General features: G+C 37.8%; 2 protein-coding genes across 4 annotated transcripts in view; one reads left to right on the top strand and one right to left on the bottom strand.

The window, feature by feature from the left end:
* The window catches only part of gabrb3 (gamma-aminobutyric acid type A receptor subunit beta3), a 144,763-nt gene that overhangs the window by 3,385 nt on the left and 116,512 nt on the right, over window positions 1-24,866 (top strand). The window lies entirely within an intron of this gene.
* The window catches only part of gabra5 (gamma-aminobutyric acid type A receptor subunit alpha5), an 80,006-nt gene that overhangs the window by 20,679 nt on the left and 34,461 nt on the right, over window positions 1-24,866 (bottom strand). Inside the window, exon 7 of the mRNA XM_022675796.2 lies at window positions 1,182-1,325. Coding sequence (XP_022531517.1) covers window positions 1,182-1,325 — 144 coding nt within the window. The remainder of the gene's footprint in view (window positions 1-1,181; window positions 1,326-24,866) is intronic.

Raw genomic sequence — 24,866 nt, 5'->3', positions numbered from 1 at the left:
GATTTGAAAACTCTTCTCTTTTCTCACACTATTGCACAATCAGAGAGCAGACCCATTTTTAACACGGATAGAATCCCTCACATGCAACTACTAGGCTGAAGTAGCTTACAGACAGAGAAGATGAGTGTATGGGCAGGAACATATCACAATATTGGGGTTATGATTCAATATATCGCAATATATTGTCATACTAATAACAAGGCAATATATTGTTTATTAACTGTCTAAATCAAATTTTAGAAAAACTATCAGAGTAAAGCTGGGCGATATGTCACTATTATATCATATCATGATAATTCTCTGATTGTATCGATTATATGCTTTTTTTTCAGCACATGAAGGATTAACATCAGTGCTTTTCTTTACAGAGTGTTAAAATAATCCTGTTAAACTGGATGATGTGCAGCACACATGTAAAAAAAAATCACTGTTCTATGCATTAAAAAAACTTGAATACCAATTTTTAAGAATCTGCCATTATAAATGTATTAAATAAACTATAACATGCGATAGAAATTAAGTATTTTGAAAATGACTTTAAATATTATGATACAATATTTGTACCACATTGTCCAGTGCCATGTCATAGTTAAAAAAACACACTATTATATTTACAAATATACATACATATATATATATATATATATATATATATATAGTAAAAAGATATATTTTGTTTCTGAAAATCAATGTAGAATTGCAAAATTGCAAACCAAAATATTGTGATATTACTTTTTTTTTGTACACCCCTAGCTTACAAGTAAAAAGTGCAAGAAACACTCAGATTTTTTTTTTCTGGCTGACACCTTGATATCTGACTTTATTAACATTATGAAAACCAAAAAAAAAACAATGGTGATTTCATATTCCATTACATGAACCTTCAGAATTTCATATAGAATGTTTTTTTGTTTTTTTTTACAGTTTTACAGTTTCCTATATTCCTATATAATTTCTTATGCACATGCATTGTTTCCTTAAACCACAGCTACACACATAAACAGACTGTTCTGTCTGATACTCCCATATTATGTGTTTTCATGGTAAGATTAGATAACGTGAATGCTAAATAAGGGAGGACATGGGGTATTAGCTGGGTCATGCCACTAGTGACTGTGGAGATGATGACCAGATGCCGACATGACTGACAGCTGTGGCTGAGGGAGGAACGGGGTGTTTACCTCTGCTGGTGCTGATGTCCTGGGTGCCGGCCGTCTGGCCAATCAGGTGGTACTGGTTCAGACGGGAGCCTTCCTCTGCCACAACCACAGATTTAGATGGGCCCTGGGTCCACTTGTAGACCACCTCTGAGATGGGATAGGCATCTGGAAGAACATGCACAGTGATATCATGTTGTCATGTTGCCAATGGTTGTTGCTGGTCGCTGTGGTACAGTTTATCCATTTTATTCATTTTACTGCATTTGAACCGTATCTTCTTGAACATAAAAGTGCTTCAAATGGTTTATTAAGCAATTTAATACAAGAACCACTCTTAGTTCCATAAAGAATCATATTTGTATTAGAAACACTTCAGGGTTGAGAACCTTTAGTTTTAAAAGTCTTAAGATTTTAAAGGTTCTTTACCATTTCAAAAGTCCTTTACATTCAACAGAATGTTCTTCACAATCAATGGATGTATCATTTGCCACATTTCAAATTATATACATTTTTAGGGATGAACCAAATATTTGGCAACCTAAATTATTTGTCCTGAATAATGATGAATTTAATTTAGGTCATACTGCATAATTTAAGTCATACTCTTTCCTGTAGCATTTTTATCACCTGAAGCAACAACATGTGGCACAGGTCTCGGATATTAATGTTAGCTGAGCTAACTTAGCCTTAGCGTCTGTTTGTTTACCAGAAGTCTGCCTTTCTCTGTGTAAATTTCACTCATATGTAATTTGAGTAGCACTGCCGAGGTTATATACTGTATGAGTAAATTCAAAGTCATTAGGATAGCACTGCTGAGGTAAATCAATGACTAAAATAGAGTAATTTTATTATTTGAATAGCACTTCTGAGGTAAATCATGACTAAAATTAAGTACTTTTATGATCAGAATAGCAACACTGGGGTAAATTATGACTAAAATGAAGTACATTTATGATCAGAACAGCACTGCTTAGGTAAATGTGGGGCAAGACATGTGAGCTATGGCTTAATATATGCAAAATACTTGTATAGTGATTACATTGCTGCATGCTGTAATTGTGATATGTCTTGCCATGATGAAACGCTGGCATGCACTCTTTGGAATATAATAAATTATGTTTGTTGTTTTTTTAGGAATGCCTTCATTTACATGACCACTCTGGAAATGTGAAAGTGCTCACAGTACACAGTAAAATACAACACACTGTGATGGGCTGTGTGCCTCATCTCATTTTCATTATGCAACAGAGAGAAGCCTTCTATACTTCTGTCTTTACTGTAAAAGCCAATATCACAAAACAATAACAACACTTTTTATTTGAAAATGTTATATTATACAGTCTTATACTGAAAGCCAGCTGGTATGAAAAGCCCGCTGTGCCCCCGGTTTGATTAAACACCTGCGTTACTGCCTGCAGGTTGCATTCTGATTGATTTGCGTGAAGAATTACATTTTCTTATAAGATCAAGGTTGTAGTCCTGCATCTGTCAGTGGCAGAGAAATATTAGCCTCCTTCAGTAGCAGCAGGCACCCTTGCTCAGCTCCGCCAAGTCAAGCATTAGTGATAATAAATTTAATCAGCATCCGTGTTGTATAATGAGATCAGAGTTTCAGGTTAAAACAAAGAAGCCACTCGAAAACACCTGCGCATCTGATTAACACGATACGATTCACTGAGGCGTCACATTAAAAAGTATGTAGGTGTGTTCCAATTGTGTGCAAATTAATAATACTTACTAGTTTTTGGGTATGAAGCATGGAGTGTAGGTAAACATGTCAAAGTTGATTACATTATCCCACACTATTATCTCACAATGTGAAGCAAAAAGGAATAACTAAAGTGTGCAATGAACAAAAAAAAGTCTGTTGGATTTGCAAAAATACCACCAAAACCTACATGACTTTTTTAATATTCAAAAACTGAATTGAAATTTCAGTTACTATCAAAGTACATAACTTACATTACAATTCCAATGAACACCTTCACAAGTGATGATGGAAGAATTCTGTATTAGTGCATTAGTGGACTTTCTAGCATCAACCAAGTAAGTGGTAACTTGCTCTTATAGCCTTCAACACTAAGGCCAGACAAGCACTATTTATAAGTTTCAGGTAAACCCATGTAAAAAGGTAGTTTAGGGAAAAAGACTGTATTGTTTAATGGTGATTAAAGGAGTGAAAGACACGCCCAGTATACAAATAGATGCTGCCAGGAGCCAATGGGAAAGGTGTGAGATTCACACTTATTGGGTGCACTTTCCATACATACTTCAGCCCCGAATGTTCTCTAGTGAAATTAGTTCTGGAGAAAGCGATGCTTGAATAAAACCTGTGAGCAGAAATAAGAACTTAGATAAATTCAATTATATCTACAAGAAATAATTAAGTACCATAAACAGCTAATTTAATTGGTTGAAAAATGTTAAGCATTCAAGTTTAGATGCAAATGTAAGTGATCCGTTTCATACCAGCATATTTACTTTTTGGCACTCAAAATCAGTCACTCAAAATCATTTTCATTGTGGTAAAAATTGGCAGATAATGATGCAAGTATAAGAGTCAAGAGACAGATTGTTCAGTCTGATTGTGTGATTACACTGGTTTGTCTTGTATACAGCGTTCTAAAGCTTTTAGAGTGCTCACATATACTACTTTTGCTTGCACCATTTCGGACAAACAGTTTCAAGGCAGGCCCCAAGAACAGTTTCACTGTTATTTGGATCTGCACTTGTTTGTTTGTAGTTTTATTTTCATCCCTTATTCCTTCCATTTACTCCTTTCATTTTTCGCCCCTACCAAATCCTAGTTTCGGATTGTCTAACAGCCTCCAAACTTCATGAACTCCTTGAGGGAAGGACTCCAGACTCTGGTTAACTCAAGCCATACTGACCCAAACATATCTGCCTTTTATTTTTTCATCCCTCGTTCCTGCCATTCACTCCCATTCATTTTCATACACGCAAAGGCCACAGAGTTTCTGTCTCCTGACAGCAGCAAAACTTCATATACTCAATTAGGGGTCTATGGCCATATTGACCCACACTCATCTCTTTGTAGTTGTAATTTGTAATTTTCGTAAACGCATAAGTGCAGCAGTCGAGTGCATCAAAAATCCTGAGCCTTTATGATCAATTAATCTAAATAAAAGCGAGAGAAACCAATGTGACAAAATATTAAACAAAAAATAATTTTAATTTACCGAGAGCTAAAACTAATTACATGTTTCGAACAGTGATTTACAGAGCTATTGCAGAATGGAACTCCTTCACTGCTCAAACTGATAACAAAATCTGGTTTAAAAAAACAACTAAAAAGACACTATTTCCTGATCGTTAAATTAAATAAACAAAAGTGAAAAATAGAATATGGAAATTATTTTCAATGGCAATAGTAAGGTTACTGGATTTATAATGACACTTTTTCTTTTTTTTTCTACTTCTTTCTTCTTCTTGATTTTTTTCTTACTTACCGATCTTTATTTATTTTCTTTTGTATACATTTGGAATGTACTTAGAGTATGTTTTCTTTTTATTTTTGTGTGTATTTATAATGTTTGTGTGTTTTATGTCTGATGGACCCCAGGAAGAATAGCTGCTATCATTATATGAGCTAATGGGGATCAAAAAAAAAAAAAAAAAAGCAGCAGCCAAACTTCATATGTTCAAATAGGGAAGATAACTGAGCTATAGTCTATGGCCATACTGACCCACACTCATCTCTTTGCCGTTTTTTCATCCTTTGTTCCTCTTACTTTAGCTTTGCAATATTTTCTTGTTTTATTTAGTAATCTGCTGCACCTGCACTATTAAGATCAGTATACAGTATATACCTTACAGTATTAATGCCCCAAATAATAGTCCACAATTAGGATGAGGCCCAGGTTTATAGATTACATTCCCTAAACAACTGACTGCTTTTATTTTGTCTAGTTGTTCTAACAGAGAATACCTATCTAATTGCACAGGCACCCACTTCTCTCTGGGTGATTTCCTTGAAATAAACAAGCAAGAGTGTACAGCAGTGTGTTTTCATGAAGTCTAATCAATAGATAGAACAAGTCCCTAACGTACACGCGGGTCGATTTGGCTGCAACACTCGTCTCTTTATAGAACTCTCTTTTTCTCCCTTATCTCTTGCTCCAATCCCCCAGCGCACTCCATCATGGCATCCAATCTCTAAGCGATCCATTAATCCTGCCACTCTCATGACGGATGTCTCCAGCGCAATTAAGATTGACTCCAGCCATCCAGACTGTGGGATTATTTGGCTCCGACGCTCTGCGCTTTCACACACACACACACACACACACACACACACACACACACACACACACACACACACACACACACACACACAAACACTCGCACACACTCATACACACTCGCACACACTCCTCTCTAGGACAGTCAGACAGCTGCACATCATGTGATCTGCTCTCGGCTGCTGCAAAAGACCACACCTTTGGCAGAAACTCATCATACTTACTGTTTATATCGTAAAAAAAAAAAAACATAACAGACTTGTAATGTTAATACACAGTCTAAAACAGCTAATCGTAATGTAAAAATTGGATTCCTTTTTTTGTACTTATTTGTACATATGTACTTACAGTATGTGTCATGTACCTGTAATGGTCATGAAATGTGCAATACATAATAAGTGATTGCAACAATGTTATACTTACACATTATTTGTACAGGGATGTAAAGAGCTAGCAGAGCAAACTTAGCCTTAGCATTTGTTTCATTGGCTGCCTTTCTCTGTGAGTAGAGAGAGAGAGAGAGAGAGAGAGCACTGCTGAGGTACTCTCATGACTAAAATTGCACTGCTTACATAAATATATGACTGTAATATCATTTCTAAGATGTTTTTCGGTATGCTGCATTCGGATAACTGTTTCATTTTGGTCGGTTTTGAGCAAAAATTTTGGTGCGTCCCTACAGTATGTTTTACAATGTCACATTATGTGAGCTGTACTCTGAGATTTTATATTGCCAAATCATTGCCAAATCAATCACTTCCATGGACACAGGTTCGCTCTCTCTGGGTGGGTAGATGGCGCTCTCTCCCCCCATCACTTCAAAGGGTGATGTCGATGAGCAGTCGAAGGCTGCGTCTGTGAGCTGATGTATCGGAACCGACTCGCTGTGGCTTCCTCCGAGCGCCCTGTGATGCAACCTGGCAATGCTGCATCAGCAGCAGTTCTAAAAGAGGCGGTGGCTGACTTCACAGGTCACCAACTTACTGCATGGCCAATCGCTACAGACCTCCAAACGTCATGTGGTTTTCAGATTAACTCAAAAACAGTAGAGCGTGGAGAGCTTCATGAAATGAGTTTCTATGGCCAAGCATCTCCATCCAAGCCTTAGATCCCCAAACGCAGGGCAGGTGAGTGGATACTTTTGGCAACACAGAGTACAGTACAGTGTCTAGTGGTCATTAAATATGCAATACAAAACAATAAGAGCAATATACTTGTACACTGCTTGTGCTCATATGCAAGCTTTTCCATGCTTTTAACCACATCATCAAAGCCTACTTCAGCTGCTCCATAATACTCTTAATCTTAATAAAGGCAGAGGCAAGACAAGCAACTTCACATAATTACCTAATCGCATTCAATTATAATGAAATTTTATCTGAAGTGAACTTAATTGCATCTTCAAACATAAGCACAGCACCAAAGCTCAGTCTGATATGTTGATTGGCACTTCTCTACCTCTCCTTTTGCATTTTTATTATTTTTTAAGGCTTTCACTGTATAAACAAGTAGGCTACATTATGTAAGGTATCATGTTGGTGAGCGGCTTGTGAAAGCCTTGCCATTCTTGAGTAACCTCACACGGCTCAGCCCGAAAGGCCATCAGAGGAAATAGTCCTGCCCTCTCTGGCTAATGCAGCTTGAAGTCAGGCCAGGTTACACAGCTAAGAATGAGCTCCTGAAGTGATTCGCTGCTGCTGTCGCTCTGAGAATGGATCTCCTCTACAGGTTCTGAGAAATAAGTACTCCAGACTTCATTCATGAGTTAATAGTGCAAAGCAACAAGTGATTTCTGACATTTTGTATATTGTTAATAAAAAATAAAAGGGTCTGTTTTTATTGTGAATGAGGCCTCGTTCCATTAATATATGTTACATTTGTTACTAGGGAATACTTACAGAATATTTGCAGAATTAATAATACAGAATATTTGGCAACCAAAAAAAGTTGTCAAAAAAGCATTTTGAGTGTTTAAATGAACTGGTGAACAAAAATGGATACTACTGTATTTTTTTTGCATAAGGTGCACTTGAAATCCTTTAACTTTCCCCCAAAAAATCTTCAGTGTGCAAAGAAAATTACAGTTTTGTTTACTTAATTAAGTTTTTGGGTACCCCCACCAGTTTTAGTTTTAGTTTTGTTCTATTTTGATCCATAAAATGCCTTCATTAGTTGTTTTCAGTGTAATTAAGTTGCTTACAGTGAAATGTACAAACACAAGATATTTCAGATGTGCACAATGATTAATTCTCTGGTAATGCTTGGATGAAAATGTGTTTTATTATAATGTATGAGCAAAAATCAATAATCAAAATCTTTGCAAATTGATAAGCAAATGGGCTTTAAAAAAAAAAAGAAAAAAAATCTTCATATGCTGGAATACAATGGAAAAGAGAGTTTATCATTTATTTATTCACAATCACGTATATTTAGAAAAAAAACTTCTACATCTTTGTGAACGGTTTGACAAACAAAGACTGTCATAAAGACAAAGGCGTTATAATTCTAAGCCGAGCAAATTTGACATATAATAAACTTCAGCTGTCAATAAATCCTAATCAGTGACATCTGAATGGATGAAAATGACAACGTTCTAAGTGTGAATATGAATGCTAGCTTGTGGCTACAGATGGAAAGATGGAAAGGCTTCATGTAGGGTTTCTTCTGTTTGAATTTGATGCTGCGATTGCCACCTTTTTCTCAGTCACAAGGCTTGGAGAGTCATTTTCATGCATTATGATCATCACATTTCTCTAAATGACACATTGTGGTTGTGTTTTTTTGTTTTTTTTTTGTACTCAGCTCTCAGCAAAGCAGTGCATCTTTCCTAGTTTTACAAGATAACAGCCTCTTCGGCTATTTCAAAGTGTTCAGAAGTGAAGAACAAAGACTACTACTACTGTGATACAGGAATTGTGTGCTCCTTGCTGAGTGCTGCTGTAATGTACTGAGATGGTATAGCTTCCTTTTGACAAAATATATGATACGTATGATGTGTTCTCCTTGTCAGTATGTTCCCAGCTATAATGTAGCAGATATGAGAATGTATATATATGAATATAAAAAATAGCTCTCATATACAGTTGTGGTCAAAAGTTTACATACACTTGTAAAAAAACATAATGTTATGGCTGTCTTGAGTTTTCAATAAGTTCTACAACTCTTATTTTTCTGTGATAGAGTGATCGGAACACATACATGTTTGTCACAAAAAACAGTCATAAAATTTGGTTCTTTCATAAATTTATTATTTGGTCTGCTGAAAATGTCACCAAATCTGCTGGGTCAAAAATATACATACAGCAACATTAGTATTTGGTTACATGTCCCTTGGCCATTTTCACGGCAACTAGGCGCTTTTGGTAGCCATCCACAAGCTCCTGGCAAGCTTCAGGTCGAATGTTTGACCACTCTTCTTGACAGAATTGGTGCAGTTCAGCTAAATGTGATGGTTTTCTTGCATGAACCCGTTTCTTTAGCACTGTCCACATGTTCTCAATGGGGTTTAAGTCAGGACTTTGGGAAGGCCATTCTAAAACCTTAATTCTAGCCTGGTTTAGCCATTCCTTTACCACTTTTGATGTGTGTGTTTGGGTCATTGTCTTGTTGGAACACCCAACTGCGCCCAAGACCCAACCTTCGGGCTGATGGTTTTAAGTTTTCCTGCAGAATTTGGAGGTAATCCTCCTTCTTCATTATCCCATTTACTTTCTGCAAAGAACCATTTCCACTGGCAGCAAAACATCCCCAGAGCATAATACTACCACCACCATGCTTGACAGTAGGCATGGTGTTCCTGGGATTAAAGGCCTCACCTTTTCTCCTCCAAACATATTGCTGGGTGTTGTGGCCAAACAGCTCAATTTTTGTTTCGTCTGACCAGAGAACTTTCCTCCAGAAGGTTTTATCTTTGTCCATGTGATCAGCAGCAAACTTCAGCCGAGTCTTAAGGTGCCTTTTCTGGAGCAAGGGCTTCTTTCTTGCACGGCAGCCTCTCAGTCCATGGCGATGTAAAACACGCTTGACTGTGGAGACTGACACCTGTGTTCCATCAGCTTCCAAATCCTTGCAGACCTGCTTCTTGGTGATTCTTGGTTGACTCTTGACCATCCTGACCAATCTCCTCTCGGCAGCATGTGATAGCTTGCGTTTTCTTCCTGATCGTGGCAGTGACACAACTGTTCCATGCACTTTATACTTGCGTATAATTGTCTGCACAGTTGCTCTTGGGACCTGTAGCTGCTTTGAAATGGCTCCAAGTGACTTTCCTGACTTGTTCAAGTCAATAATTCGCTTTTTCAGATCCACACTGAGTTCCTTTGACTTTCCCATTGTAGCTTTTGTAGCTGAGTCTAATCACTGGGTCAAATGAGCCCTATTTAAATGGGCTCATGAGAAGTCAACAGCTGTAGTCAATCAGAATCACTTACAAGAAGTGAAGAGGCCATGACATGAAGCTAATTTGATTGACACAACTCGCTACATCACCAAAATTGACAAATTTTGTTGCTGTATGTATATTTTTGACCCAGCAGATTTGGTGACATTTTCAGCAGACCCATAATAAATTTATGAAAGAACCAAATTTTATGACTGTTTTTTGTGACAAACATGTATGTGTTCCGATCACTCTATCACAGAAAAATAAGAGTTGTAGAACTTATTGAAAACTCAAGACAGCCATAACATTATGTTTTTTTACAAGTGTATGTAAACTTTTGACCACAACTGTAAGTGTGCTGTGTTGTGTTGTGTATGTGTTTCTGATCTTTGAAACACTGCTCTGGAAGATGAATGCAGGCTATAGCTTGTGAGGTGCTGATTGGTTGTTGGTATAGCGGGAAGATAAGAGGCTGTTTTAGCGGGATATAAAATGCCTCTCTGTGTAAGACGTATACAGAAAGATAGCTTTACTAAAGATCATAATCTTCCTTTGCTCAAGCAGGACAGACTCATTTGCTTTAACGTCTGTTCACTACCATTGTGTTATTAATGATAAAAGCGTATCTTTAGTCTATTGTATGCTTGTAACTAAAGAGGTACTCACAATACAGCAAGCTTAACTGATGAGAAACCAAGACAAAGGAAAAGATACACAAATAACCCAAAACATTAACCATTTCAGACCTGAATTATGTTTCAGCAATTAAAAAATATAAGAATGCAGTTTTCTGTCTGTAATGAACACAAAATAAGGCACTACTATCCTAATATAAAATCTACATGATAAAAAAGTATTCAATTAACTAAAACTTTTATTCCTTAACATGATAAAAAAAGTGTTCTGAATCACAAAGAATTGGTAATAATGAGCGTGTTTCACTTTGCCTTATTTGTTCTGTAGTGCTGACATGCCCTAAATTTGTTGATTTTTATTTGTCTAGTGCAGTGGGCGGAGCTAAGCTACAATTTTATAGGATGGTTTATGATCTATTCCAATAAACTAGAGGTGTTAATTAGTGTTCTGTGCAACACAACATTCGGAAAAAACAAACAAACAAAAAAACCTTTATGATGTCCATTGTAATTTATGCAGGGTCTGAAAGGGTTAAGGCCCAATATGTTGGTATGGCTAGCTCATGCCACAAGATCATAAAGGCACCATAGGATATCATAACATAGCACAACATCCTTTACTGTAGTAAAATAACAGCTTCAAAATATAATGTTATAGACCATAGACTGTAGAAATGCATCTTGATCATTGCCACTTTATGCTCATTATGTTGCTCACTGCACCATGTAACTTTAGTGAAGATGCCAGGAAAATTGTGAAAACTGTGTAATGCGTAACTGAGTAATTACTGGATTTGTGTAAAATCATATAATATTTTCCATTGCTTTATTCAGTTCTGCTAATGTTAGGATGTCAACTTTCCCTAAAAACTGGCAACACAGTATATCAGAGCAGAAAGAGAGCTGGCAAACAGCTGACAAACATCAGGTTTAAGTTCATTTTTACACTGTAAACCCACAACTGTTTAGGTAAAACTTGCATATTTCCAAACATTACTCAACTATTTTGAGTTAAGTGAACATTTGTGATTTGTGGCCACATACACATTCAAACAGATATCTACCTATGCTACCTTAGGTAAACTTAGATAAAATGTAGATCCTACAGTATATTATGATTAACCGCGTGGCCTCTGTGTTGTTGGCTGTAACAATAATCATCATATAATAATCAGTAACACTTTGTTGGGAGTGTTCCAAATACTTTTCTTTATTTTTTTTTCTTGCATTTCTTTCCTCATCTACTTTTCTATAAGTATTTTAAAAATTACTTGAAAGATATCAAAGACAGACTGAATACAAATCTACGAATTGTATTCACCTGACCAGCACGTTCAAAGTAGAAATGTTATGCAAAGCAATTGATATAACAATTAAAAATAATATACTATAGTATATTTTGTGTCTTTGTTAAGATGTAGAAATTATTTAAATTATGTATTTCTTACTTAAACCAATGTAGCATATGGTACTTGAGAAAAGTTATTTTGTAAATAAAATATGCAGGTTCAGGAAAATCTTAATTTACATTACGTGAACTGCTGGTTTTGCACTGCTTAAGTACATCTATGATTAGCACTATTGCTAATAGATATTCTAATTAGCAATAATAGATAGTAGATATTGTGCTAAATGTGTCACTAGAATAATACTGACTAAAGATACAGGTTTAAGCACATGCATTTCTGGAGAAGCTGAGAGATACTGAACCGGCACCTGAAGTGAAAGAATCATGAGGACGGTTGGGGTAGAATCATTTTACAGGATTTTACACAATTATATTACACAGGATTAGATTAGCACTGCTAATGTGAATTTGCTTTCTTGGCTTGTCTGATGGAAGATAAAAAAATAATAGAATTTTAGTTGTGAACTGAACATTGTACCTGCTGGTTTAAAAGCTTGACTTTGGTCAATCACCAAATTAGTTTAAACTGTTTTCAGCCTGGCTGTGGTAAAGTAGGAAAGGGTAATAACCTGTAGACAAGCAACCTACAACCACACTAAACTGCAGTTAAGTACTACTGAGTACTAAATCCATCCATTCTTCTCCTGCTGTTTGCTGCTCAAATATGAAATGAAGTGTAATTAGTCCTAGCTATTGTCATCTGAACTCAATGACCACGTCTACAGCTCTATTTATAGAGCACTTTGAACAGCCTATGCATCTTATTCTCTCACTATCCTGAATGATTAATCTAGCCTGCAGTGGGGAAGGGGAAATGTGACAGGTGCCCCTTACATTGGCGCGAGTGAGAAAAGACAAGCTATAATGGCAGAGGTTTGGGAAATCAGCAGGGAGATAGGGATAATTGACACTTTTGTTATGTGAGCAGTTCAGAATGGAATATGATTTTTTTTTTAAAAGTGATGAAGATGGAAGCTGGGATGAGCTAAGACTGGGATCTGCTAAAACTGAAGATTTATCATTTAGTATGACAGATAAACTCGGCTTAATAACCATAACAAATTACATAGTTTCTACACTTATTTATAAATTGCAACATTTTTTGGACATCAACAATATATTACATTTTTTTAAATAACATAAAAACAGCTCTTATCCTTGCTTATCCAGATTTGGCTTCTTATTGCATTATTAGTGATTTTCCACCAACATGGAACCAGTACCGTTCTGGCTCGCAAACCTAATTTTGAACCGGTTTGCTGCGTTTGCTCCAACAAAAGTAGGTTCCGGAACCAGGAATGCTCGTTTTCAGTGGGAACCAAAGAATACAAGGATTTTCAGCACGAACCGTGACCGCTTCTGTTCACCACCACAGTGCAACGCCTCCTGTTGACGTTTTGACAGTTCCACTAAAACTGGTCGAAACTGTAAGCTAGTTGGCTGAAAAACATCACTGTTCTAATAAGCCCGAACGGAACTGGTTCAAGAACCAGTTCTTTGGGTGGAAAAGCGCTATATGTAAGTTTGGTGGTAAAGTGGACTGGACAACACAATCCTGTAAAAAGATTCTACCAGTTAAGCATCTCTCAGCTTGTCCAAAAATGCATGTTCAAAGTGTGTCCTTCAGTGGGTCTCAAACGGCGAATTCTCTGTCCCAACAGTAGGGGGAGCCCAGAAGCCAAAAATATTACGCACACACCGCTGCTTTAAGGGGAAGTTAGCTGTGCTAAGACTAATGCGCAACATTACTGCCAAAACACATTCACATCATTTTAAACAGATCTCAAACAAATGAACTGGAATCAATAAAGAGTAACAGACTCATGGTGAGCACACAAGATAATCCTTCCTTCAGGTCAGGAGTCGTGGCTTAGGATCTGTTAAAGCAGCTTATCATTAAGACAGGGTCACTATAGAGTCCTGACACACACAGACAGAGCAGTGGACCAGAACAATTTCCAATAGTCTATAATGCCAAAATTTGCTTTCTGTCACTGGTGTTCACTGTATTTCTATTATAGGTCTGTCACGACTGTCAACTATTTTATTTGGACAATATACTGTCTTAAAAATGACTAAGATTCTAAATAAGACTGATTAATTTTTTTAAAATCATTATAATGTAGTTACACCCTTTTTAAACAAATAACTTTATTATTAGGAACATTCAGACAATGCAGTTGAAATATACATTTTAAAATTAATTAGAAGGTGATTTAAATCTAAATACAAAGATAGTTTGTGATAAACCTGACATTATGGATTATTGATATTAGTGTGTTCTCTTTCCTAAGAAAACCATAATGGGCAATAAAATCAGGCAAAAATGATTGAGGCCATGTCTATACATTGAATGATAAGTCATTAATAATAAAGTCAGGCTCAACCTATTACTTTAAAAGTACAATATATTTTTCTCAGAATTATGACTTGACTTTGTCAAAAACAAAGCAAGCATTTTCTCAGTACATACAATAATGTACTTATTAATTAATTTAAACTAATGAAATATACATATATTCTTGAATAATTATTAATTTAACTAATATTGACCTGTTGTTTTTTAAATAAAGTGTGGCATTTGGACAAAACTGGCCATCTTTCTTATATTTATACTTAGATTTACGCTTATGTTGGCTTATTAAATAACACTATTTTTTTTAGAATGTAATATAAAATTTGATGTTTTTTCAGTCTCTCTCTGTCTGTCTCTCTCTCTGTCTCTATGTCTGTCTCTCTCTGTGTCTGTCTATCTTTCTCTCTATCTCTCTCTTTATTTCTGTCTTTCTGTCTGCCTGTCTGTGTCTCTCTCTCTATCTTTCTCTCTCTCGCTTTGTCTGTCTCTCTGTCTGTCAGTCTATTTGTCTGTCTCTCTCTGTCTGTCTCTCTCTCTCTCGCGCTCTCTCTCTGTTTCTCTATCTCTCTGTCTCTTTGGCAGATAACTGAGGTGTGACAGAAAGTCCTAGTGCTCCCAGTGGCTTTTAAAAATAACTCCATTAGATCACTCAGTGCTGGTTAACACCCACACACTGGCGTGTCCTTAAAGCCTATACGTTAAAGGCAGGATTATAGAGCTGAATCAGGCTCTCACTGCACTGACACACAGCAGCCAGTCTTTACTAGTTCAGCTCAGCACACAGGGGAAACAGGTGGGCTACCGGAGATCAGGCTGGATTATATTTGGAAAGACGATTTTTTTGGTTAGAACATGGTTTTGATTTTTTTGTACCTTCAAATGCAATTTACTTGTGTCTGTGTGCGCATGTATATGTGTGTGTGTGTGTGTGTGTGTGTGTGTGTGTGTGTGTGTGGTGAGTAGGTGCACAGGTGTCTGTGCATGTATGTACACTTGTATAATAAAAACACTGACAGTTGTTTCTGTTTGACAGTAAGTTTAAAATGGATGCACCAACAGAAGTGAATGTATATATGATTAAATAAATACTAAAAACTGTATATTAAATACATGTGTTTAATATATTCCTTATGTTTATACATTAAATGTATGATGGACTACATGACACATTCACAATCAGGGATGCACTGGATATTTGTAATTCATACTAAACTATGACTAATATATTTGAAGTAATATTCCAGTGTTTTCTCTAATGTTAGATTTTTTTTTCAGCAGTGGCAGTAGGCCTACACTACCCTCTCCTCCCCTGGCCAATGGTAAAGCACTGCATATCAGAGCACAATTGCATGTAATGGTGCTGTTAGGGAAAACTGAGAAATGACAGGTTCAAGTTCATTTTTACTTATAACCAAACTGGCTGTTTTCCAAATAAAAGACACATCCAAATAGGAGTACAATAGTAATGTTTGCTGAGGTAACTTAGCCATAGCTTTTTAAACGGAATAGCATTGCTGAGGTAAATATATGACAAGAACAGCACTTCTGAGGTACATGTATGACTAAAACTGTACTGTTGAGTTAAATGCATATTTAGTTTAACACTACTGAGGTAAATGTATAACTAAAAATATGAGGCTAGACAGGCATGTTAATGCTTTAGTATCTTTTACATATACCAGAAGTTATATTTGTGGATGTGTGTTTCATTCTCATTACATACAACAGGTACTGGAGAGTGGGCATAAAAATAGTTGGATTTACAAATAATTAGGAGTGTCCAGATACATACAGTGTATAACCCACATATATCTGTGAGCTCAGTTGAAATATTATATTACAGTCGCTAATCTTGCGCTGTAAAACAAGCCCTATAGGAAAGATACAGCTGAGGTTTACTCATAAAACAAATCCCTCCTGGAGGTAAAATATAGTATTACTACATCCATGAAAAACTGACGCTCTGCAGGGACCACTGCTCCCTTATCCCTCTATAAGCTGTGATTTATATAATCTTTCGACAGGAATCAAAGATGACAAACCGTCGCATGTCCCAAGGCTGTATTGCAGTAAGAGAAGGATTATCTATATACAGATGATAAATACAGAATATGAGCCTCAAAATACCTCACATAAACTATACAGCTGTCTGTCTGAGGTCAGAGCTCAAACCCCAACCTGTTGAAAGCTGCACATTTGTAAGGGGGAGAGCATAACTTAAGAGAGGAGAGTATATAGTACAAAGATTGAGAAACTAAAAATATATATAATTACCATATTGGAGCACTTTGTACAGTATGGTGGATTGACAGGTGGTGGATTGTTCTCAGCTCTGCAGTGATTGCACTGACATTCTGGTTGTTTTGTTAATGATTAGTTGATCAGATACAACAGAGCTACTGGAAAAGGAAAGTTCAATATTGAACTTTAAGTTGGCTTGGAAAAGCTTGTTAATAACATTGAAAAGTTAAAGAAAAAAAAAAACAAACTAAAAACTTTAAATAAATGGACATCTTAAACTCAGTGCTATTGTAATTTACCTGAAATTCGTAAATAGTAATATTTTGAAAATTTGCAAATAGTGATTAAAGTGGTGTAGAGTCCAAAAACATGTGGCTAAATAGTGTAATACTAATTAGTTTGGATAAAAGAGCAATGTTCACAAAAAAACAAGCGAAAAATAGAGAAAAAAAGAGTAAGATGTAGAGTAAAAGAATGAGCTAGAAACAGAGAATTAGACAGAAAGAGAGATCGAGAAATTAGAGAAAGAAAGTGGAAGTAGTAGAGAGAAATAGAGAGAAGAGAAAGCAAGAAATAGAGAAGTAGAAAGAAAGAAATAGAAACAGAGAATAAGCGTGAGAAATAGAGAAGTAGATAGAAGAGAGAGAAGTAGAGAGAAAGAAAGAGTAAGAAATAGCAAAGTAGAAAGACAAATACAGACATAGAGAGAAAGAGTGAGAAATAGAGAAGTAGTTTTTACACTCACTGTCATCCACTCTAATAGACACTCTACATGCAGTAGCTGGTCCACCATATAGGACACCACCCACGGTATGCTGTTGGGTGGATATTTCAGATTGGTAGTCTATTTTCACTGAGGTGTTTAAAAACTCCAGCAGCACTGCTGTGTCTGTTCCACTCATACCAGAAAAACAAACTTCACACTAACACATCACCACCATGCCAGTGTAACTGCAGATTTGAAAATGACCCACCATACAAAAATAACTGTTCTATGGTGGCCAGGTAGTGTAAAAGTAGATGAATGCATTAGTTAAAGGATGTGTCAGTTCACAAACATTTGAACATACAGTGCCCTATTTTAGTAATATATAGATGAGCCATTAACCGTGCACCATGCAGCTTCATTTAGGGTGTGTCAGTTTGTCTTTGCTATCGCAACAATGAGAAAAGTACATGCCCAAAAGACATGTACTAATTCTCTTAATATATCTTAATCATGGGTGTGTTTTGTACATAACATGCAATAAACCAATCAATGTGTCATTTGTCATTTGTCAAGACTTGGCAGATTGCTATTTAAGGGGCGCAGCTACCTGACTGTGACTAACGCTTCTCAGCACAGAAAACTAACCTGCTCATTTTTGCTCATTATGTAAAAGTTGTAAAAACAAAGCTACAAACAGGCCCACGCAGTCTGTGTTATTAATTCACTGCCTAGATAGCAATGAACATCTAATTGTTGACGTCTGTCTATGTTTTTTCAGACAGTGGTGCACCTGTGTTTTCTTTTGCCAAGATAGCAATACGCCTGAAATGTACTTAAATACACCTAAATTCGAGACCACCATGCCCATCAGCGTAAGAAAGGGCTCACAGTGTATCTTTCCCTGCACTAAAAAAGACACAAAATACAGCTTCAGCTCTTAAAACCCCCCTACCATCCACCTTTTTTCTACACCACTGGTCCCAGCAGTCTAAGAGATTGACAGCTACACGCTTTCACTGCATGCATCCTCCCAACTATTAGCCATTTGCCACTGGCTAGTGCTTCAATCTGCTCTAATTGCTTCATCTGACCACAAAACTGCAGGAATACCCCAACCTAATGGGCACATCACAAAGGAAAGAGAGTGACCCCTTTCAGCTCAATCCTTCCCTGCTGGACTGCAGACACTTGCATTCCCCTCGGGCTGAGAGCCACAGATGGCAAACATGAAAAGCAGAGAATGAAACCCAGGCTATATGATTTCACTACATTTTCACTGTGCGCCAATCACGAGCCCCCTACTGTGCGCCTTGTACCCCAAAGTGAGGCTGCTGAAGTTAATGCGACTGGACAGGCAGATGGTGCTTTGTGGACATGATAAGGGTCTATGTGTTGATGGAACGCTTTTTCAAGGCATCAAAGAAAAAAAAAAAAAGACGACCATTAAAAGTCACTCTCATTGGTGCTCTGGACTTTTATGTACAAAGTGACCGGCTTGTAGCTTGTTTCTCAGATGATGTGTTAGAGCTACGAGGCCTGCCACGGTATTAAGCCATCTGTCGTAGTTTGGAGTACACAGGAAAGCCTGCAGATCGAGGAAGAGAGAGAGAGAGAGAGAGAGAGAGAGAGGGAAAATCTGGATAATGATTCTTCTTGTCTATGCCATCCAGTGTTTTCAGCCCCACCACCTGGGAAGCTACTGATTGCTGGAGGTTTACAGAACACCACAGCAGGACAGCAGAAACATCCAACCAAATCAAGACGTGCAGGAGTGAAATACCAGATGGGAAGCAGACAGAAGTAGACACAGAATGAGGGATGGCTCTATTGCAGGTGTAACATAAATATGCACTAGTAAAAAAAGATGAACATTTTAATTTTAGTGAAACAATATCGACACATCGTCCACCTTTTACTTGTAAAAATTATTTTGAGTTTTATACAATGTAAATATTATAAACATTACAGGGGTCCTATTCTAGCTATCTATAGGTGAGCCATCAAAATAAATAATCAGCATGGGCAATATTTTATCCATTAGAGGTGCTCAAAATGTCAGTTCTGATTAACTTTTGATTACTTGTCCAGATCTTCTACTCACTCCATTATAAGAAACACACACATGCACATGAGGACACACAGTATCAGTCAAAAGTTTGGACACAGTCCTTCTTGTTTAAAGTTTTCTTAGTTTTTATTATTTTCTATAATGTAGCTGGCTAGCACTGCTAACCAAGGCTAGCTAGTGCTGCTAACCAAGGCTAGCTAGTGCTGCTAACCAGGGCTGGCTAGTGCTGCTAACCGGGGCTGGCTAACGCAGCTAACCGGGACTGGCTAACGCTGCTAACCAGGGCTGGCTATGCTGCTAACCACAGCTGGCTAGTGCTGCTAACCGGGGTTGGCTAACACTGCTAACCGGGATTGGCTAGTGCTGCTAACCGGGACTGGCTAGTGCTGCTAACCGGGACTGGCCAGTGCTGCTAACCGGGATTGGCTAACGTTGCTAACCGGGATTGGCTAGTGCTGCTAACCGGGATTGGCTAACGCTGCTAACCGGGGCTCGTTATTGCTGCTAACCGGGACTGGCTAACGCTGGTAATCGGGACTGGCTAGTGCTGCTAACCGGGATTGGCCAGTGCTGCTAACCGGGGTTGGCTAACGCTGCTAACCGGAATTGGCTAGTGCTGCTAACCGGGACTGGCTAACGCTGGTAATCGGGACTGGCCAGTGCTGCTAACCGGGATTGGCTAACGCTGCTAACCGGGAATGTCTAGTGCTGCTAACCGGGATTGGCTAACGCTGCTAACCGGGGCTCGTTATTGCTGCTAACCGGGGCTGGCTAGTGCTGCTAAACATGGCTAGCGCTTATCCTTGGACAAAATACTAGAATTCTCTTCCGACTTTTGGCATTATTCTCTCAGTTGGCTTCATAAGGTAGAACCTGGAATGGTTCACCATCTGTTTTAAAGGAGTTCTAGAGAAGCTAAGCTCTTGTTAACTGCTTTTCCTTCACACTGACTCTGCTCCAACTTGTCCAAACAACCTGAGTTGGGTGTTTATATATTACACTTTTTTGTCTACTAGCTAATTAAATGTTTCTTCATAGTTTTTAAGTTTTTAATATTAATCCACAATGTACTAAATTAATACAAACAAAGAAAAAATATAATTATAACTGTAGGTGTATCCTATAGTGGATAGGAGCAACTGTCCTAAGTTAAATATCAATTTCAACAATGCTAGCTGTATAACCTTCATGAATATGATACAGCAGCGTTACCGCATGAGTTGAAGCAGTCAGAACACTGTCAGCACCTTTCGGCGGAGATGACTCTCAAACTAGGCGTCTGCCGCTGTTATTCAACCAGCCAAACAAAAGCTGTTGAATTCAGGCAGCTTTTATGTAAGCCATTATATAACAGGGTACAATGCTTCAAGTAAACACTTTTTGTTGACTGATTTAAAAGTTAAATCACTAATCAAATACTTCTAGTGTCATCTCTGCTCAGAGTACCTGCACCCTGTGATGGAGCGCTGAGGTTCTCGGGAGTGAGTCAGTTTGTCCGGTAGTGATTTAGACAAGTTTTACAAATGCACAAACTTCCTGAGCCTTCCCGAGGCCTGCGACAACATCAACACCAACCTAGGATTAAACCCATGGGAGGTCATAATACATAAAATATCAAGCAAGGGGAAATTACATATCAGTTCATTTACATAACTTTTCATTAAAGTGAGATTTAAGTGAAAGTGAAAACTAAGGAACGTAAAGAAATTATTCATCATGCTTTGGGTGGCGTACTGCAGACGTCAACTAAAAGAGGCCATAAAAAGCCCTCAGCGCATGTGCTGGATAATTTATAGACATTTATTAACAATGTACTATATATGCATGAAACTTTTACTCGGTCCTCATCAAACATTTAACTGCGCACTACATTATAAGTTGCTGCGAAGGCAAAGATTGTTTTTAGAGCCATTAACATGTTTACAAGCTGGTAAAGTCGTAGCAATCAAATCTGAGGAAAACTGCTTAGAGAGAGCTGGCTGACTCATTTATAATGTAATTTCAGAAAAGTGGCGTTTTCTGAACATTCGCTTTAAATCTATATCTACTGTACATCTTCATTTTTAACAGTAATAACTGGTGTAACAATACTGGATCCCAGAAATGTGAACAAACCCTTGTTTAACAAAAATGAATTCTGACTCATTTTGGACCACTCTTGGTAAATATTATAGATAGTAGATTGCTTGCATATGTTAAAGGGATATTCTGTTTTTTTGTAATACAAAAGCATCATAATGCTACTTTATTTTTATGCTACTTGATTAAGAATGTACATTCTCCCAGATCTCCCAGTCTCATCAGCAGAGACACTCTCATTTGCTTGTGTGATCTAAACCCAGGAGGCAGAGGAAAACAGTGCTTAACACAGGCTTTAGATGGAAGCTGCTTCCACCTAATGGCAAAACACTGTGGACAGTGTGCAGCTGGATGAACCTATATGACCTTGTATGCACATGTGGCCTTTAGTTTGGCCAGCGGATTACAAAAGAAGCTGCGGGCGGTGGCACACGGCATTTGAAACACAGACTGGGCAGAGTTTTTTAGTAGACTAGGGCAAATAAACATGTAATAGATATACATGTACTGTACAGCATGGCTAAGTTTCTCAGACAGAGATTAAGCCTAACTGTGGACCAAAATGCTGTGACATACCAGAGTTCAAAAGAGGACAAATTGTTGGTGCATGTCTTGCTGGCACATCTGTGACCAAGACAACAATTCTTTGTGATGTATCAAGAGCCACGGTATCCAGGGTAATGTCAGCATACCACCCAGAAGGACGAACCACATCCAACAGGATTAACTGTGGACGCAAGAGGAAGCTGTCTGAAAGGGATGTTCGGTGGTAACCCGGATTGTATTCAAAAAACATAAAACCACGGCTGCTCAAATCACGGCAGAATTCAATGTGCACCTCAACTCTCCTGTTTCCACCAGAACTGTCCATCAGGACAATAAATTATTGTGGTCTAAAACCAGGTGTTTCAGTTTCATTGTCCAACCCCTGTATATCCAAACGTAATAAAATATCTCTTATTGTTAGTCCAGTTAAATTAAGTTACATTAGTGTTAGAATGGAGGTGTAAACAGCAGGACAGTAGCTCTCTAGAAGTAAGGTTGGTGACCCTGGGCTCTTGTATATGCTCAGTAGACAAGGGTCACTTTTCCATTGTATGGTTAACTAACCATCCTTGGGGCTACAGAACTATTCAGTGGGAGGCTTTAAAACTGAGGATCTCTGGCCGCTGCTGTAGAGATGTTGAATGAGCCCAGTTGTTGGCATGCTGACGGCATGTTAGTAACATTGGGTGAGCCTGGACGCCACCATGCTAATGCTGCATTAGAAATGTTGGACAAGATTGGATGCCAACATGCAAGCTTGTTGGACAATGTCGGTAGGAATTAAAGACGAGTCTTGTAGATGGCATAAGTGCCTAGTCTTAATTATGTAACTAGGCTAACAAGTGCTAACTAAGCTAACTGGGTGATACAAATGGTACAGCAATGCCTTAGTTACCATCTACAGGCCCTACCGTGGAAAAGCATCCAAACAGTGGCAAAGAACTGGGGGTTATGGCCCTGTTTTAGGGTTACTGTGCTCAATGCCAATGCAATGGATTGTGAAGAACTGCCTGAACATTGTTTGTGATCCAGAATTGATCATCTAACATCTGTAACAATCCTCCCTAATGCTCTTGAGTGGTTGAATGCAGTCGAATCCCACACTGTAAGCCCGAATAAGTTGAATTTACTTTAAAAAATTGAGGAAACTGGTTGCCTTAAAAAAGTTAAGTAATGGGTAATGAAAACTTAAGTTAGCATAACTTAAAACATCAAGTTATTACAACTAAAGAGGAAGTTGATTTAACTCTTTTATTTTTGTTATACCAGATAAGTTGAGTTTACTTAACTTTTTTAAGGCAGCCAGTTTGCTCTATTTTTTAAGTAATGGGCAATGAAAACTTGAGTTAACATGAATTAAAACATCAAGTTATTAAGGGGATCTTGATTTATTTCTAAATCAATGTAGCCCACGGGGAATCACTACACACTGATGGTGAGTGTTAGTCAGAAACTGTTGGACATGCCCAGTATGCAAATAGATTGTGACAGAAGCCAATGGAAAAGAAGCTGTTAATGGCAACAGACTAAACTCAGTTATTATAAGTTGGTTCAACTCAAAGATCTCAGTTTGAATACATATGCCCACAAATGTCCAACTAACTCAAAATAGTCGAGTATTGTTTAGAAATATCCAATATGTAAAACAGACTTAAATCATTTGAGTTCAAACAGCGTATGGGTTTACAGTGCATTAGAAACCTAAGGTAAAGCCTTGCCAGAAGAATTTAGTCTGTAACTGCACTTAATTCCAAACGAAACATTATGCAGAGAATGAACACTTTTGTGCTTAAGGAGGGCATTTTGACCCTGGTTAAAAGCACAGTACCGCTGTTGGCAGACGCGCTGCAGCAGAGGGGAACCCTCTACTGTTAGTCTAAGGCTTTTTCCCCTCTCTCTCTCTTTCACTCCGTCTCGCTCTCTCTCTGTCTCTGTCTATCTGGCATCCCTCCGTTCACTGTGAGCCCAGACTAACTCCCAAGATGCAGCCAATCCATTTCGCTCTTCCCGAAACTTCAAATAGAGCTGTGCAAGACAGGTCATCCCTGCTTCATCACACATTGAATTTGTGTGTGTGTATGTGTGTGTGTGTGTGTGTGTGAGGCACTCCTAATCCAGCCCTGAAGTGACCCACTCCACAGAGCCTGCAGGTGATAATCTTAATCCAGCTCCCAAACGGGTGGCAACGTGATAAGATTCAGTTGCGCCAAGTGAAGGCTCAAGTGGACGTTCTGTTACGTTCTTTAATGCACTGGAGAACAGGATTGCACAGGTGTGATACTGTGTATTTATACCACAGTCTGCTTTAAGGCCAGGAGGCTTAGAGGACTGTAACAGGAGTCTTTCATAAAATGGTACAAAAAGGTGATATCCCTCTACCTCAACAACTCAACCAATCAGACAAAATCTTTTTGAATTTTTTTTAGATTTTAAAATTACACCAATAAAATCACAATAAAAAAAAAAAAAATCTGCGAAGCCATGAACATAAACTCAAAAACCCTGAAATCTCTTTTTCTGGAGAAATTATACTGGAGAAACTGTGCTGACCTTAGTACTGTACACATTCTCCCCGGTATAGTGGTAGAGTTTGGTCAGTGGTCTCAGCAGTATGATGTTCTTTAAGATTTGGGATGCTGCCCACTACCAAATTTTGCTTCTTAATAGTGACATTAGAAACCTATACAACAAACAGAATTTGGCTGGTAAGATTTTATTGCTGTGAGAATAGAAGAGTGTATTGCTGTCTGATAGTACTTAGTACTTTCTAATGCGCTTTCTATTAATTTATCTGTCACTACCTGTGTTAGCTGTGGCATTATTAGGTGCAACAAACCAGCACTACGTTTATTTCTATAAAACGCGGTTACTGTAAATATAACTTTAATTACTTTAGCTCTCAGAGTAAAAAAGATTTATCCATCCCCTTCCTTAAGTAAGAAAAGTGTTGCTCACACAGTTCAGCACATTATACAGATGTACAGCAAGATGGAGAGTGTAATGAGGGTGGTGTAATGGGGC

Source organism: Astyanax mexicanus, chromosome 5 (assembly GCF_023375975.1).
Source record: "Astyanax mexicanus isolate ESR-SI-001 chromosome 5, AstMex3_surface, whole genome shotgun sequence".
Classification (NCBI taxonomy): domain Eukaryota; kingdom Metazoa; phylum Chordata; class Actinopteri; order Characiformes; family Acestrorhamphidae; genus Astyanax; species Astyanax mexicanus.
This window is presented reverse-complemented; position numbering and strand designations above follow the sequence as displayed.